The sequence below is a fragment of the Amblyomma mixtum genome, chromosome 5 (assembly GCF_055824585.1).
Source record: "Amblyomma mixtum isolate Tamu chromosome 5, ASM5582458v1, whole genome shotgun sequence".
Classification (NCBI taxonomy): Eukaryota; Metazoa; Arthropoda; class Arachnida; order Ixodida; family Ixodidae; genus Amblyomma; species Amblyomma mixtum.
In genome coordinates, this window is record NC_143016.1 from 27,149,149 (window position 1) to 27,166,204 (window position 17,056).

General features: G+C 44.4%; 1 protein-coding gene across 2 annotated transcripts; it reads right to left on the reverse strand.

Moving 5' to 3' along the window:
• Positions 1 to 1,180: 1,180 nt before the first annotated feature.
• Gyg (glycogenin 1) lies at positions 1,181 to 15,832 on the reverse strand. 2 transcript variants are annotated; one of them, XM_089543677.1, is made up of 7 exons: positions 15,643 to 15,832; positions 12,619 to 12,760; positions 11,333 to 11,507; positions 9,595 to 9,757; positions 7,449 to 7,575; positions 4,174 to 4,354; positions 1,181 to 2,015 (listed from the first exon to the last, which is right to left on the reverse strand). In XM_089543677.1, exons 1-7 carry the CDS (start codon positions 15,650 to 15,652, stop codon positions 1,710 to 1,712), a joined length of 1,104 nt encoding a protein of 367 aa, XP_089399803.1. In that variant the 5' UTR covers positions 15,653 to 15,832; the 3' UTR covers positions 1,181 to 1,709. The 2 variants fall into 2 exon arrangements, with proteins under 2 accessions (XP_089399803.1, XP_089399801.1); XM_089543675.1 differs by lacking the exon at positions 15,643 to 15,832 and adding an exon at positions 13,460 to 14,021.
• Positions 15,833 to 17,056: the final 1,224 nt, after the last annotated feature.

The window sequence follows — 17,056 nt, forward strand, 5'->3', positions numbered from 1 at the left end:
CAATTGCACTTTACGAAGCTGTTTCACCTCCCTCCTTCTTTTTCACCTTTTCCACACCATTTCCTGTAGTGCTTTCAGTATTTGAAAGGAGGTGCTGTGAAACGCTAACACCGATGTGCCCACCACACCAGCAGCCACAAGTCAAAAGCTGCAGCACAGGTTTTGGAACTGTTCACTAGGCGTGTGCAGAAATAGCCATGCACTGCGAAGTGAATACTATAACAATTGAACTTTGCTCTGCTTCTGAATCAAAATGAATGTTCCGCTACCACAAATTTAAGAAAGCAGGAAGCTACATATTGACCTGCAACAAGTAATATTCTTGAAATAAAAGTCAGCAGCACAAGCAATGCATTAACTTAATTACACGAGCCAAACAGGGGAAATCGTTAGGAGGTGCACCCTAGCAGCGGGCTCTGGATCATCTCTAGCTGCTTTAGATAAATCCAGTGCACAAGTAATTTTGCATATCATTTCCAATAACTTATGGCCACCGCAATTTGTAGCAGAGTCGCTGAAATCTGAAACACAGCCCGTCTTGCTATGACTAGTCTTGGCAGACCACCACATGTACTATATGTACATTAGCAACTGAATGTTTTGGTGTAAAGCCTCATAAATAACTTTTCCTGCTGAAACCCACTGAACTCATTGCTAGGGAGGATGGAATAGTGCACACAGGACCAGGACACAGAAAAGAAGCGACAAGACAAGTCGCTTTTTTTCTGTGTCCCAGCGCTCACGTTTTGTCTCTTTTCTGCGTCGTCAGTGCTCGTGTCTTGTCGCTTCTTTTCTGTGTCCTTGTCCTGCGTGCGCTGTTCAATCTTGCCATGCACCAACTAGCTCAACTCTCCACACTTTTACAGAACTCATTGCTAATGCCTGGCATTAAGTCATTGTCATGGCATCGAAATGGCCATTGGCACCACTGAAAAAGCTGTTTGTAACCACAAGCAAGTGGCACAAAAGTGGCATGTAAAATGCTCTCAACCAAAGATGAGCACGTTTCCCCAGAGGTTTAGAGAGGGAAAGCTTCATTTAGACATGAACCACACATTTTAAATGCATGTTGATTGTCAGTGTCTATTTTATGAAGATGTGCACCCAAAGCCTACTATTCAAGTCAATATCTTAAAAGTGTTCACAGGAACCTATGAAGAAAGACAACATGCATACAACATCAGTGTATAATATATATTTCCATTTGCCACATTTCAACATCCTAAAAGGAAGCAACAGTAAAGTCGGCCATAAACGTACCAGCATCAAAAAGTGCACAGCTGACGATGCGAGCTCAAAAGACCAGCTCCACGAGAAAAAAGAAAATCTCAAATTTGTAAAAACTATACATGTATGAGTAGCAAAAATCACCTGTACACAGCAACAACCACTATGGTAACAGATCCAGGTGGTAAACTAATGTTTAAATATATAAAACGAGCAAAAAGCACTTCTGTGGGGCTCAAACACGAGAGCATTAGTTACTAGTAGTTTGGCACAAACAAAAATTGGAAAGAAGAGTAGACCAATTCACATACAAAGGCTCTATACTAAAAAAAACCAAAAACATGATGTATGACAGCTGTCAATGAGCAGAACAGTGCACATAGCAATATTGCACGGTGGCAAAAAAATACTGGCTCCACATGCCCCCTAAGTATGCAGATTTTTAGATTTAATTTTCAGCAAGCTCTCCGAGCACCACGCATTCACTTCTTGCTCTGCTTCTTGGACTTCGAAGATGGTGCTTTGGCAGCTGGTGCTGGTTTCTCAGCACCCTTTGTCATCTGGGGTGTACCCTCAGCGATGGTGGGCTCGGCAGGTGGCGTCATGGCAGAGTCTAGCTTCTTCTGGATGTTGGCAAACGCATCCTCGCCCATGTAGTCGATCTGGCCCCGCTCCCAGGCATACTGCCGCGCCTCTGAACCCCCGTAAACGGACTGGTCGGTCCCACTGCGCCGCAGCTCCTCTGCTGTCTTGATTGTCAGCTTCGACATCTCACCGGCAAGGCCAGCCTGAAACAATGCAAATGGGAACATTGTTTTGCTACTAACCATGCTCAAAGAAACTGCATTCTAACACTGACGTTTATTTTATGAAACGCCTGTCAGTTCTTACCTTTTTTTCCTCAGCATGTGTAAAACTAACCTTTGTTATCTATTGCCATCTTTTCAGTCCCACAATAATATTTTCTAAACCTCAAACCCTAACCCTTGGTTCCTTTCAATTTGAACACTGAATACTTAAGCCAGGGTGTCATTATGGTAACAAAGTGAGATATAATGTGAAACTCACAACACCGTTAAAAGCACTTTCCTGTAGTAGGCTATGAAAAATCTACAGATGAACAGAGTTCATTTTAACCTGCATGGTGGTTATTTCTTCTCATTTTAATTTTGTTAACCTATAATGACTGGAAAGTGTTTTTAACTGCACTGTTGTGCCAGCTTCAAGCTTTTTCACAGTGCACTATTATGCACAATATTACAGCCTACACAGTTCTCTTGTTAAATATGTGGACTGATTCTATGTAAATAGTTCCTGGGTCCAGCCAAACTGCTTGCTGCAGCTTCTACTTGGGGAGACTGCTCAATTATTTTTGAAGAAGCTGGATGAGGGGATGAATGAGCATAGCAAAAGATGAACACAGAAGTGGACGGGGAAGGAGAAAATGGAAAATGCATTGCAAATTGATTAACACAAGATGTAAACTGACAAGAAATGAATGAACATATGCTTCTACCAGACTAATTTGATCAGCACTATCTTGAATTTCTGCACGATGTAATTACTCGCACTTTTTTTCAACAACAAAAAATTGGCGCAGTTTTGAAAGCTGCGCTTATTGTGCAGTATAAAACGTGCACTGAATCAATTATTTTTTCCCCACATTTTAATGATTTTTGAAGGATATGCATTTACTGTGCAAGCACATTCATTCAGTAAAAATATGGTAGTACAGTCAAGCCCACTTATAACAATATTCAAGTGCCATGGAAATACCATTGTTATAACCAATAATTGTTATAACAGGGTTGTGCCGAAAAAAAAGAAAGGATGACAAACTTCAGAGCATTTATTGACAGTAAATACCCAGAGGGGTTTGCTTGTTCTAATGCTTGTAAAAGCTCGTTAAATCGAACTTCAGGGAACAGGAACAATGTTCACCATTCACCGATGACCAAAGCACCGCCATCACTGCGCCATCGGGAGCTTTGCGCACCTCGACGTCACAGGAATCAAGCCGGCTTTTTGGAAGCTATTCTTATGGGAAATTCAAGAAGCATGCAGAACCAAGGGTGCGGTGACAGCTGACAAGAGAAAAACCGCGCTGGCTGCATGCACGCGCGCTGCACTGACTGATTAGGGGTATGCATGGCGTGCGTAGCCAATGCAGCAATGCAGCAGCTCTCCTGCCGCGATGACGCCTGCCTCTTTTGCTTTCGTGGCGTTGCTGCACCAGCTTAGTCCATTGGTCGGCCCCACACATGCACGCTTTTGTGTTGTAAGCACGGTTTTGCTGGTGTGGTTGTAGCATTTCTTTTCTTTTTCTGTAATGGTTGACACTCAATTACCAGATTTAATTGTTATAACCAATAATGTGCCTTGACAGCATTGCTATAAGCAGTTTATTTTACCATAGAACACAAGGCAAAGCTGATGGTGCCATGACCGACCATTGTTATATCCGATATATTGTTATAACCAGTATTGTTATAACCAGTATTGTTATAACCAGTATTGTTATAAGTGGACTTGACTGTATTTGCTTTCTTTTCCATGTTAGCAAATGGCCTTTGAAAGAAATTAACGCAAATATGTGCACAAAAGTTGTACAGAGATCACATTGCACAGGTTAAATTTTGTTGCCATCTGATCACTGATTGCTTTTTCAGCAGTTTGGCCGTCAGACAAGATCTGAACATCTTGAGAACTCAGAAGCACTAAGTGCATATTCAAAGCTGTACAAGAAGCATTACACAATGGAATCTGCAAGCACCATTCCATACTAACACTAGTACTAAGGCTACAATCAACCAACAGAAGAGTCAGTGGAAGAGTGCTTCTTTATACAGAATCTAATCAGCACGAAGAACCTTGGTGCTACGCATTACTCTGTGTATGCCATAGATAATCACGCACAGTGTAGTATGTGTGAACGCAGGGACTCACACATTCTGGGAACAGCTTGGGCTGCACATGCGTCATGAAGAGCTCCCACCAGAACTGCAGGTGGTCAAACATGTGCTGGCTGTCACCCTGCGGCTGGACATGGCCCGTCAGCAGGTTGAACGTGTGGTGCCAGGGCTTCACAGGGCCCAGAAAGTGGACCACCTTGACATCCTTGCCAAACCTGCACGCAGAGGACACGATCCACAACGTAGAACTCAGTCTAAAGCCACAAAAAAATTTCATATGAGTAAGTACATTTGACATTTCCCTTTAGCCATTCTTATACTTAACAGCAAGCCCACATAAGGGGAGTAGGGAGTGAGGGACATGGTAACCATAAAAATGCAAAACCTCCGAGACCTAACATCACAAGAGGAGAAAGAAAGCAAAACATGCAATAACACCAAATTCGTCACGTGCTGTGTTTCGCACGTTCTAGTTGGTCAAAGGGCATTCAGCACTTCCTTAGAATCAAGCTAAACCTGGATGACAGCTAAACCTGGATGGTTGCCTATAGTACAGTAATGAGCCCATAAAGCTAAGTAGAACTGCTGCTTGCAAAGGTGATGGTTTGGTTTGGTTTATGGGGTTTAACGTCCCAAAGCGACTAAGGCTACGAGGGACGCCGTAGTGGAGGGCTCCGGAAATTTCGACCACCTGGGGTTCTTTAACGTGCACTGACACCGCACAGTACACGAGAAATTCTAGAGGCCCGTGTACTGTGGGATGTCAGTGCACGTTAAAGAACCCCAGGTGGTCGAAATTTCCGGAGCCCTCCACTACGGCGTCTCTCATAGCCTTAGTCGCTTTGGGACGTTAAGCCCCATAGACCAAACCAAACCATCACCTTTGCAAGCTTGCAAAGGTGAGAATTTAAGTGGTCGGAATGAGCACTGGCCGGCACCATGAACGAGGACAGGTCTTGCATATGCTGTCTGCTCGTGACGCCACATAATGGGTGGTTCACAGTACAATATTTTTTTCACTTTGGGAGATAACAGTCTGAACCACTCATGCAGCAATAAGCTCTATTCCACTGGTGGAAAGGAAACAGATGGTTTTCTTTTCATTGTAATGGCATGTCTCGTATGTTTATTCAATGAAGAGTGCCCAGAGTTTTCAGATGTAGGCATGAAAAAGTCTGGAAGCTGGAAATGGCAATGCTACAGAGCCCATGCTGCCTAGTTTATAAGCCTGCGCTATGCAAGAGAAAACCCTGAATGGCATCTTGCAGCTACCAGGATGCTGTAATTTCAACACTTTTGTTTGAATAATTTTGCACATTTTATTGAAATTTTCTACAGTAAACAAAGTCTTCTGTAAACCCAAGCAAAGACTACGAATTGTATTTAAATGGTTTTCACAAAAGTCAATACTGCCTAACACAGAACCTATGGGTACTGCCTATAAAATGCTGCAGAGAATGTAAAGGCAAAATCAGAAATTAAGCGATATGATTAACAAGGTTTTGAAGCCTGACCTTTCCCTGAAAAGCAAGATTTTCATACAACAGAACTAGAAATCATAAGGCAGCACATTCACATATAGGCTTCTTACAAACTACTAAGGTAGCACATTTTTAGTTGAACTAAACCACGACCTAGTGTATAGGGCAACCTGCACATCCTTTCTTCTACGGCAGCATACGGCAGAAACAAATACCACACGACCACTGAGTAGGGACCAACCCCGCCGGTAGAGCCGTAAAAATTTTCCCTGCCTAGCCGCTGGCTCGTTTGAGATGAAATTGCGCACAGAGCGTGCATACTGTGGTAACTTTCATCTCATTTTCAGTTTGACAGTGGTACTTACCTTTTTCGGCCGCATATAATCATCTGCACCACTACAGACTACACTTAGCATCACTGCCACCCTTTGGTGAAAACCCAGCTTTGGAGGCTTTTGGACAATCTGTCTTGGCACACACAATTCTAAGTTTGCATTATGCATGGCCGAATCAGGTATAGTGCTCACAGTATGCAAGTTCCATGTGCAGTTTCACCACAAACGAGCCAGCGGTTGAAGCGGGAGGATTTCTAAAAGTCTCTACGACAAAGATGCACATGACCTGTGATATCTGTGCAAGTCAGCCATCCAGCATTCTCAAGCTTCATATGAATTCACGAGCTCAGCTACGACGGTTAAAATGGTGCAATAATCCCTTTGCACTTTTTTTTCTCACCGCATGCTTAAAAAGCTGGTTAGCACATTCACTTGAGTGATGTACCTTACAAAGCGCGGTACTAAATCTGTGAATGCCCCAAGGAAAGATTTTCCTTTTAATGAGCTTGGTTGCGGACATGATTGCGAAATAATGTGCTGGAAAAATGACACTGGTGCTTTGTAGTGCCATCACACAGAAATAAGCACTAAACTTTGGTAACTTTTCGTAAGCAGGGTTTTGTGTTTCTTCTTTTCCTCTTCATGTTGCTCTCCACCAGATGGCCAGCAAAATTAGTTAGAAAGGGCCTGCTGAATTTCTGAACAATGAGTTTAACAAGCCTCACTGTATGGGTATCGCTATTATGTGGCACTCTAACAGTGGACTTTTAAAATTGAGGTAACATGCGGCTGCAAACTTTTAGTGGCTGCAGTCCTTTCACAGCACTGCAGCCATATTAGAGGCAGCAAAGTCCAAGTGGCTGAAGGAACCTATAAAAGCTGGAATAAGCACAACCCTGATCTGTCAATGCCAGTGGTCGTTGAAAGCAAAGTTGGAGCGCGCAGCTTTCTCACACTCGTGAAATGAAATGTGAAGTGTGCGAAGGTTCCGCAAAATGGAAAGCCAGTCATTGGCACCCACAGGCACGTGCCATGCTGGCAATTCACACTGTGCAGTGCTACAATGAACTACAATCTTGTGATCGACATATAACACCCCCAACCATTTCACACATGCAGATTGTGATTGTGGTTTCTTGCAACCCGCACAGTCGGTCGTGGTCTTGTGGTGGGAATGAGTTACAGCGCCACTGTTAACAGTGGCGCTTTAGAAAACTAAAAACTACAAACAAAAGCAAATCGCCAGCACTGGTGCATCAGCACACCACCGGTGCTGGAAAAATGTGCTGCCCCATATACAGTAGGTCATGACTGAACTTTATATAGGATCAGCTTAGGAAGGATGTAGTCCTGAACAAACAATGCCCAAAAGACTCCTGCACATTTACATCAGCTAAAATTTTAACTTCCCAATATTTAAATGCTGTTCTAAACTGGTAAAGCAATGGATACTGGCAAATCTAGTAAAAGTAAGGTCAGCAGGATCCACTCACTGTTTGTATGCAGGGAGGTAGGTGTAGGACACATTTGAGTTCATGTTATAAATAAATGAAAGATGGCGGTTGATGTCTTTTGTTGCCCAGTCATGGAAGTACAGGTTCAAAAGGCCTTGATCACCACCTGAAATACAAAGCACATGATCACTCCTTAACATAGATCATCTCTCATTGCCACATTTTTTTCTGCCCATGACACCACTACTGAAAGATCTCAACATAAGTATGGTCCCAAAATTTGTAAAATATGGCCACACTTACCATTGTGAGACAACAAAAACAACGTTGCTTTTAAACAAGTAGAAAATACTTGTACTAATTTAATACAGCAAAATGTGTGCTTAAAAGCACACAGAAGAAAGCAGAAAGGTGTGGTTAACACTGCTGAATAAAATGTGCTCATGAAAATCATTGGAATAGTTAGTTATAAAAGAAGAAACTAACAAACTCAGAGAAACCAGAGCCGGTTCGGTAAGCTGTTCTCTATTTAACCTGTTGCAAATGGTAAGCATATGCAAATTTACTGCCACACTCACTTTGAAGCAGCTGCTGACAACAATCAAGAAGGCATGAGCATTCACAATTTGCAGCTTTAGCTGCCAATGATAATACCTCAGTAAACACTAACATTAAGAGCTTACTTGTATGCTATAATAGGATCCAGAGCACAGGATCAACTGCTTGCGATAAATAATCAGCAAGGTCAACTGATGTTCGAGATGTGCAAATAGATTCAGAGTGTTGAATGTAACTGAACATTTTTGACCATTCATCTGCATTCAATTTTTGAGAGTATCCCTTTGCAGCTGAACATGCTGGCATGTTGCTTATTATGTCTGAAGTTCAGTTTTCTGTGAGGGGAGCTCACCAACATATGATGCATAATGGAATCCTCTCTAGTCCCTTTTTGAAAAGCTGCTAATAGGCACCTTCACTGTTGCCAATCTATTTTTCTACGCATTACATTATCATGTGAAGTCTAAAATTTCTGCTACCACAATGACAGAAACAGCTTCTCTAACTACGAAGTTTCTGAGAAAGCTGTATAGCTTTCCTTTGTAGCCATATGGCTGCGCTCAGGTGGATGCCAATGAGTAATTACTCCCTTATTACAAATCTACTCCACCTTGGGGGATTCCCCTAAAACATTTGACCAACAGAAACAGCTGTGACCTTTCGACTAGCTACTCACTTTATATGCTGCCAGCACACATACTACCAATTAACTGTAAGCAGCATGACAAGTTTCATGAAGAAATTTTTAGAACTTGGCCTCTCCATCAATGTTTTCTCTATTCTTAGAAACTAAAGTTCACTGTGGTCACCCTAAACTGTGAATTCACTGCACTGCAAAGAAGCTGAGTCGTTATCGTTTAACAATGATAAGAAATAGCTATAATAACCGGCGCATCTGTGCAGACAGAACCACCTGGCCACTGGCCTACTCGCCACTGTCCTACTCGCCACTGTCCTACTCGCCACTGTCCTACTCGCCACTGTCCTACTCGCCACTGTCCTACTCGCCACTGTCCTACTCGCCACTGTCCTACTCGCCACTGTCCTACTCGCCACTGTCCTACTCGCCACTGTCCTACTCGCCACTGTCCTACTCGCCACTGTCCTACTCGCCGCTGGCCTACTCGCCGCTGGCCTACTCGCCGCTGGGCTACTGGACGCTGGGCTACTGGACGCTGGGCTACTGGACGCTGGGCTACTGGACGCTGGGCTACTGGACGCTGGGCTACTGGACGCTGGGCTACTGGACGCTGGCCTACTGGACGCTGGCCTACTGGACGCTGGCCTACTTGCCACAGGCTACATTACACTGCCATTCACTACAAATTAGGGGCAACCAGTCCTTTTCATTCAGAAAGTCGCAAGCTTAAATAGACTAGCTGGAAGATTTTTAGAACCTATTTTCTCGCCGATATACCGGTCCTTTTTGATGCCTGACAAACGTCAACACAACTAGAAAGAAAATCAACTGCTACTCAGAACATTAATTATAGAGAGTTCTCAGTGCCCCTTTAACAAGGTTTTATGTACATGCTTTCCACAAAATGTATTTACAGGTATTTGTCTGCACAGTTTACAAGACTCAATGAATGCAAGTCATTCTTTCAGAAAACAAAACACAACTTGCCATCAAAGCTGCCATGCTCCCCAGCAAACTTGACGAGTGCACTGTAGGTGGACTCTGAGGGGACAAAGACAAACACTCCCGAATTGAAGCAGTCAGGCCAACCGACATCTGGGACAGCAGAGAGCTCTTCCCTGGAAAACAGCTCATCACAGTTTTGGAGTACCTATAAAGATAGAGAATGACAATCACAATTACAATCTGCTCACTACAAACCAGCATAACACCAAGGTTTACACACTGCATGCTTCACAAGTATCAAAGAAAATGGAGTATCATTAACATGTAATAACCAGCTACTATTGTTTCCTGTACTTATTTGCACACACAAACACTGATATTTGTTTTAAATACTTGGACTCAGCACGAATCAACAGGCAACAGGGAAGTTCAATTAAAGAAGCAAGATTCTGGAATTGGTACAGCCATGACAATTATCACCCCGTAATACTTTTTGCTGTGCCACAGTTGCCCAGCGGACTATGATACATACTGTAGCAGAAAGACCTAGACTAATTAATTTCAAACACCCAGAGATTAGCATGCACTCAAATGCATGAGCATTTTTACATTTTACCTCCATTGAAACATAAGAAGTATACTAATACACTTACATACTAATTTAACTTCTTGGCAAATTCAAGGAACATAATGAACTTTGACAAGACAAATGAGAAAGCTATGGGTAAATAATGCTATTACATTAGGTTAGGCAAGACTCAATTTCGAACACAAGAGCTAGAAATGGCATAATCCCTCACGCTCATACACACGCATGCAAGCACACAGTTATAATCAACACAATTCTACTGAATATTTTGTGCATACTTGAAAAATATTGTTAATCATAGACACCTATTATCTATGAATTCACAATCATAGTTTCACAACTCATATTTGCTATTGATAGTTTTCGCATGGTGCCTGTAGCAGTTTGCACTAGGAGGGTACCTTTCTGTTCAGGCAGTTTTTAGAGTTGAATTGGGCTATAAGCCGCTCATGAAATTCACTCTGGGTGCAGAAATCAGGAAAAGCTTGGCATTACAAAAAAAAATAAGAGCCCTACGTAGAATTCTAATGAATAAATTAAAAATCATGATTCACTGTAACATACATGTACGTTTCTGAAACCTGGCTGGCCACCTCTTTTGCGAATGCTGTAAAGTTGCTGCATCAGTAACTGAATATTCAAGCTTGTATAAACATACTAAATAAATCCAAGAGAGCACTCTAAATTGGCATTATAGTTTCCTGTAAAATTTGATACTATTCACAAGCTTCCTCAATATCTCTAGTACCACGTAGTTACAATGCTACGAAAGGAGCGTGCAAGCAATGCTTGAATTTTTCACCACATTCAATTCACCCTTTTTGACAAGATGTGGTGCCCTCTGGGGAGTGAAAATTCGTCCGCTACCCAGAAGACTGGTTGAAAAAACACACACAGATGAGGCAGGCATGGTCCACTTTCATAGGGTGCCAACTCCGCATGCAAAGTGACAGGGGCACGCTTCACAGCCACCACCATCTGTTGCTTGCACCTGTCACCAGCATAAACTGTGCATGCATGCTAGAAGCTATTGGTACGCTTTCAGCCAGTGCAGCTCCATGGTGAGGGCAGAGGAGGAGAGGTGTGCATGTGTGAAATGGCAGTGTGGAAAAGGTAGACTGCTAATCCATCACTCAGACCAGCCTGAAAGAAAGTTTTCTGCATTCTCACAGGTGAACACAGTCAGCTCACCAATGTGTCTGCATCCATGAAGACGCACTTCTTGAACTGCACCAGCCGCCAACAGTGCAACTTTGTGAATGTAACACCCAATTCGGGCCGATTGAGCAAGGCAAGGTTGGCTGGGTCTCGGCTGTCCATCAGGTTCACCTCCTCCACAAGGTCGAAGGCCTGTGACAGCAGCGACCTGCACAGGTACAAACACATTACCACATTACAGGAGGGAAGACAAAGCCATTCACCACTGTGAACCAAACTACGGGGCCCAGGGGTGGACAAACCTTGTGACATTAATATGCCAAGTAATGTCACCTAGTACTTCATAAAACAGCCATTTTCAAACACAGGCTACAAGGGTAATGAACCTAACTCCTGAGCACTCAATGTGTTTAATGGTATCAAATATTAGGCCCCATTACAATAACAATACCATGTCTAGTATGAAAGCTGTTTCAGCCAAGAAACTCAGCTGAATTACCAGACTGTGTAAAGACTAATGTTGCTAGGGTTTCCTTTCTGTCATCTTCATGCTTTCTTCCTTTGTATTCTATTATGTAGACATCACTATATAAGAAGAAATCATCCCAAACTATGTTGTATCACATTACTGAACTCTAAGCATTATTTACATACAATTTATACAGCAATTCGTTTGCTCACTGAAAAAATACTGCCACTGAGTGTGGAAGATGCTACAATAAGCCAGCACAAGTACTTGTTAGACTTCCCTCTCAACAAAACACTGCATAAAAACTGTACATTTGACGCCCTTCCAAAAGGCATACATTTCGACCCCACAAGAGTTAACAGTCCCTTCATAGCGTCAAGTACCCTTGGAAACTTGAAACACATGCACACGCTGCAGGGAGCTAAAATTTTGAGACTGTCAAACAATGTACTGAATTTTAAGAACTGCAAGAAATTCAATGCCCACAGCAAGCTTCACTCAGAGCAATGTTTTGTTTTCAGGGATATTACCAAAAATGCAAAGCACAAAAAGACCCCAGTGGACAGCCAAATCGCACAGCATGAATATGTGATAACCCTTATCCCAAATTTGGCAACTGTGGTTCAACTGCAGATTTTCAGATAAAACTTTTCTGCACTGAAGAAGCCCAGAAAAAACTGTAGTCTAAGCACAAGAGAAAGGAATGCTCAAGAGCTGAGTGTATAGTCCTTTCAAGAACCCTTACACCTATGACACATTATCATCAAGTCAACACATGCATACACCTCACTCATGTAGTGCACAGGGAACAGTGGTGTGCATGGGCTTGGTACATAAGTGCAGCCTTCACCTCATCTGTGGCGTGACTGTGTTGGTGATGAGGATGGCCAGCTGCCGAGAGGTGTGCACCCTCTTGAGGGAGTAGGCCAGCACAAGGGCACCCAGCGAGTAGGTGTCATCCGTTGCCAGGGTGACAAAGGCTTCATCGGTCACTGCACGCAACATCCATACAGACCAGATCAATTAAAACATTTCTCTCTACTTCCGATACTTGACATTCATTTTTCATGTATTCAAGCAAGCACTGCAGTACCCGCATCGACCGACAGCATTTGTGCAAAGACAAAAATCTTCAATCAAACTTTATTAGGCACTGCAAATTTATGCACAAATTACAGTCGGTAATGGCATGAATGATAGAGTATGCCTGGGCAGCTTCAGCGATTCAGTACACGGACATAAAGGCATGTGGTAATCAAAGTTGTGAATCTGTGCTCGAATTTGTTCACTTCTTGAAGACATGAGGCCCCCTTTGAGCAGACAAAAAAAAAATCTAATTCACCTTACAGCGTAATAATTACTACCGCACAACAGATAGGGCTTTAAAATCGGGCAAACCCTGCCACTGAGTTAAGCGCGCACACCAATCGACATTTCGTAACAATAACCATATGCAACATCGCACGCAATACGCTCAGAGCAACAGAAAACAATGCTTAAAAAGCAGTCAGGCGCTGTTTTATTGGCTTGACAATAACAAAAAAGAAGTGACGTTCCCGCGTGAAGCGTGCAGCTAAACGAACCAACCAGGAATGCATTTTGTCTCTTCTAGGCAACGGCTCGCGCAAGCAATTCAAACGACGGATGCCGCATGCTCGATAGAGTCTGCGGGCGCTCAGATATAGCCTCACCCTTGCCAGCGTCGCCGCTCTCCTTCTCATAGACGGCAGAGTCGAACCGCATGGGCGAACAGTCGGCAGCGGCTGCCAGGCCGGTACAAATGTTTAGCGTGTTCATGGCATCGGCGGTACACGAGTGAGCAAGGCGTGTCTGCTCCCGCACGCTACGCTCAGGCACGTTATCGGCGCCGTGCGCCTGTCCGGTAACCAGGACGCTCCCCAGCTTGGGGTACTCGAGACCGTTGATCGCTGGGTAGGCGTGTCACGGCAGTGCGAGGCTCCTATTTTCAGCGAAGACAATGCCGTGAAGCGGCCGCACAGGATATGACAGGCCGTCAAGGTCGTTTGCCTCTACGCGGCAAGGTCGAATTTATGCCGGACTGCCGTTCTGTTCACACCAGTAACGTGGTAAATGCGAGTGCGGTGGTCACAGGACGTCAGCACACCGCGCTACACGACTGCGAACATTTCCCCGAGATTCAAATTTCAACAGCTTTGCACGCAGATGCCGTGGCACTGAGCATCTACCATGGTAGACTCGCCCACTCGCCCGTCTGCAACTAGTGGAGAATGTGGAGGCGGCTAGCCTCCCGCCATGCGGCATTGGTCCAAACTGTCCTTAAGCAAATATGTTTCCTTCTGCAACAAATTGTGACATTATTTTTTTTTATTAAATAAATTTTTTCTTTCTTTTAGCATAAAGCTTAAGAAGAATGTTCAAACAAAGATTTAGCAGCCTGAAAGAAACGAAACCAAAACTGAGACGCAGTGGGCGCGTATGAAGCGCTGTAATTGAGTTTCCGTACGTTATGCTAATTAAACAATTGCAAAAAGGTGACGTTAGAGCTAAACAAGCGGATACCAGGGGCAGCTTTCCCATTGTGGAGATTACTACGGCTACGTCTAGCTCACCGCAGTCGCGACGGCCAAAGAATTCGGGGAGTGAATCGTCTGTCGTGGTGTAAATATAGCCGGCGTGGCGGAGGGAGATAGGTATCACACCGGGTAGAGGCAGACTCTGCGACATATCTTGGGTCTCTTTGTTCGCCCGGATGCGTTCAAGGGCCTGGCGCCTCGAGTTCAACCCAAGGAATGCGCATACGCGGGCGGTCGACCGTTTCGGATTCGATTTCAATGCCACACGTATACGGTATCAAACGGAAAGGCGGATGGCTTTCTAATGAAACGCATTAGAAGAACAGCTAGATTGCTCCTTTTCTATTCCTTAACACCAGTAATTAATGAAATAAGGCCACCCATTTATCAATCTTGCAAATGAACGAAAAGCGCAAAAAAAAAAAAACTCGACGAAACTGGAGCCGGACCGCTAGTAACCATGCAACCAAGCATACATGTGCACGACTGTTACGAAAAAGTATTGAAATATAAAATAGTTGCAGCTGTTGCACAGGGCTGCGTCGGCAGCTAACAGTGCGCGCGTGACATAACGCGAACGCGTAACTGAAAACGACTCCTCATAGTTATGCAAGCGATAACTATATGTGTTCTGAACGACGCACGAAACGAAAATACTTTCGACCAGAAATACTGGCAGTACTTGGCTTCGGTCCAAAAGCCTTTTACCTTTGCGAGCGTGGCACGAAGGTGCGCCGCGGGGTTTTCTTACCTCGCTAGAAAAATAAACAAGTTTTACTGAAACAATTGCGATGGTGCGAAGCTGCATCCAACTCTCGCAGTGATTCGAAATCAAAGTTATAACGTTAAAGACGGGTAGCGCACAGCTTAAAAATGCGCTGCACTTAAGTATGTCTGCTTTCCACTAGCATGCGTTGTGAGCCTCGAGAAATGTCCGGTGAATGAACTCTGCTGCTAAAGTGGGTCTTCAAGTGAAAGCAAAACCAGAGCTGGAAGAGATAGCACGCAAGCCCGGGGTGATATATTCGTCCCACCTTTCACCTAAGCAACTTTCTGAAATCGGTCCCAACGTAACAATACGACATGAAGGACATTTGAGAAGCCTCAGTTAACGGGAGCGAACGCATCAAACGCATTCCAAAAATTCGAGCTCGTAAAAGGCGCTATCGTGTTACACTCGCCGAAAAACCTATTTTGGTGCGAAGTGCAGGCGACAGCTTTCGCGACCGTTGAGAAAAGGCGCAAGGAAGGCGAACGGATGTGCAGTGTCGGAAATAAAAGAGGAGAGGCCCCCCATTGACACGCCCCGCCAAACTTACCGCGTTCCATCGCTGCTACTTCGTTCCGCGCCGATAAAAGCGGCGGTCGTCGTCAGAGCTCGGCTGCTGCACACTGCCTTCAGTGAGGGAACGGCCGCGCGGGATGGGTCAAGAGATGAGATGAATCGAGTCAATGAAGTTCGGCGCATGCGCTGCCGGGAGCGCTAGGAGGGGCGTGCGCGCGGTCGCCGGCCGACAAAGCGCTCCGCTTGTTCCGAAACTACCCCTATGAGTGCGATAGAGCACCGACAACTGTAGCTGAGGAAACAAAAACTTGGGGGCGCCACATTGGTCCCTTTTTGAAATGAAAGCGCGTGGTTTGAACTTGCACTCGAAGGCGGAATTTGCGCGTCGAGGCTTGTGTTTTTGAACCTTTGTTGAACCCTCAGGTTTTGAAAAACTGTGTTGAAGGGTTGCCTGATTTTTGCCTGACGATAAATTCCGGCCCAATAAATTTCTAAGGATCTGCAACGGTGCACAAGCTCCGACACGATGCATCGCGAAGTTCAGGTGGAAATTTCGCGACGAAGTATCCAATAGTCTCCCTTTTCCAATGTTAATACATTCGAATGTCATCTCGCTGCTCTTTCGAAGATAGCAAATTAAAGCGTTTTCTCTTTATTAGCAAATTGAAGAAGACGGGGTACAGCCAGTCTCAGTCGATTTTTATTATCCGTTCGCATCATTTTTCTAAAGTTTTTCGCGTTATTCACAGAAGTCCTACCATGTAAATAGCGTACGTGAGCGGCTATCTATCGAGCGCTGCTGAGTCATGACAGCCAAGAATTAAGAAGGCAGTGTGTAATCATAAAACACGGCTGCGTAATTTTTTTTTTTTAGCTCTACCTTGAAGTACTTCTACGGAGCTTCAAAGAAATCGGACACATTCTGGTTTACTGTTTATGCGACATTTCGCGGTGGCTGAAACAACGCATTAGTCCTTCATAAATTTTTCGTTCTCATATTGTGAAATCACATTCCCCAATTTCACAGAAGGACGAAAGTCTCGCAGGCTTTTCAATATACAGCGACGCGAAGAACTCAAGACTACGGATATATATACCTCGACTAGCCGCAAAGTCCCGTGTAATTCTCGATTTTCCAGCGGCCTAGCATGGACCCTCCGAAGAAAGCGTTATACGGCCCTCGATATCACCCGTTATGCGTACGTGTGTCCTCTCACGAGCGCAACCTCCACGCGTCCTTCCTGGAATTCAACGCAGGCCCACCTGGGTACCTTCTCGAGCGTGACCATCCTCCTCCTCTTCCCGTCAAAACTCCCCAGCCATTCTCCTTCCCTGCACGTCTCTCGAACAACAATAGGGGAGCAGGGGTCAGCCAGGGTATGCAGAAACGGCCTTCCCGAGCGCGAGTCGCAAGAAAATGCGGGAGGGTGGTCCGAGTTCAACGCCCG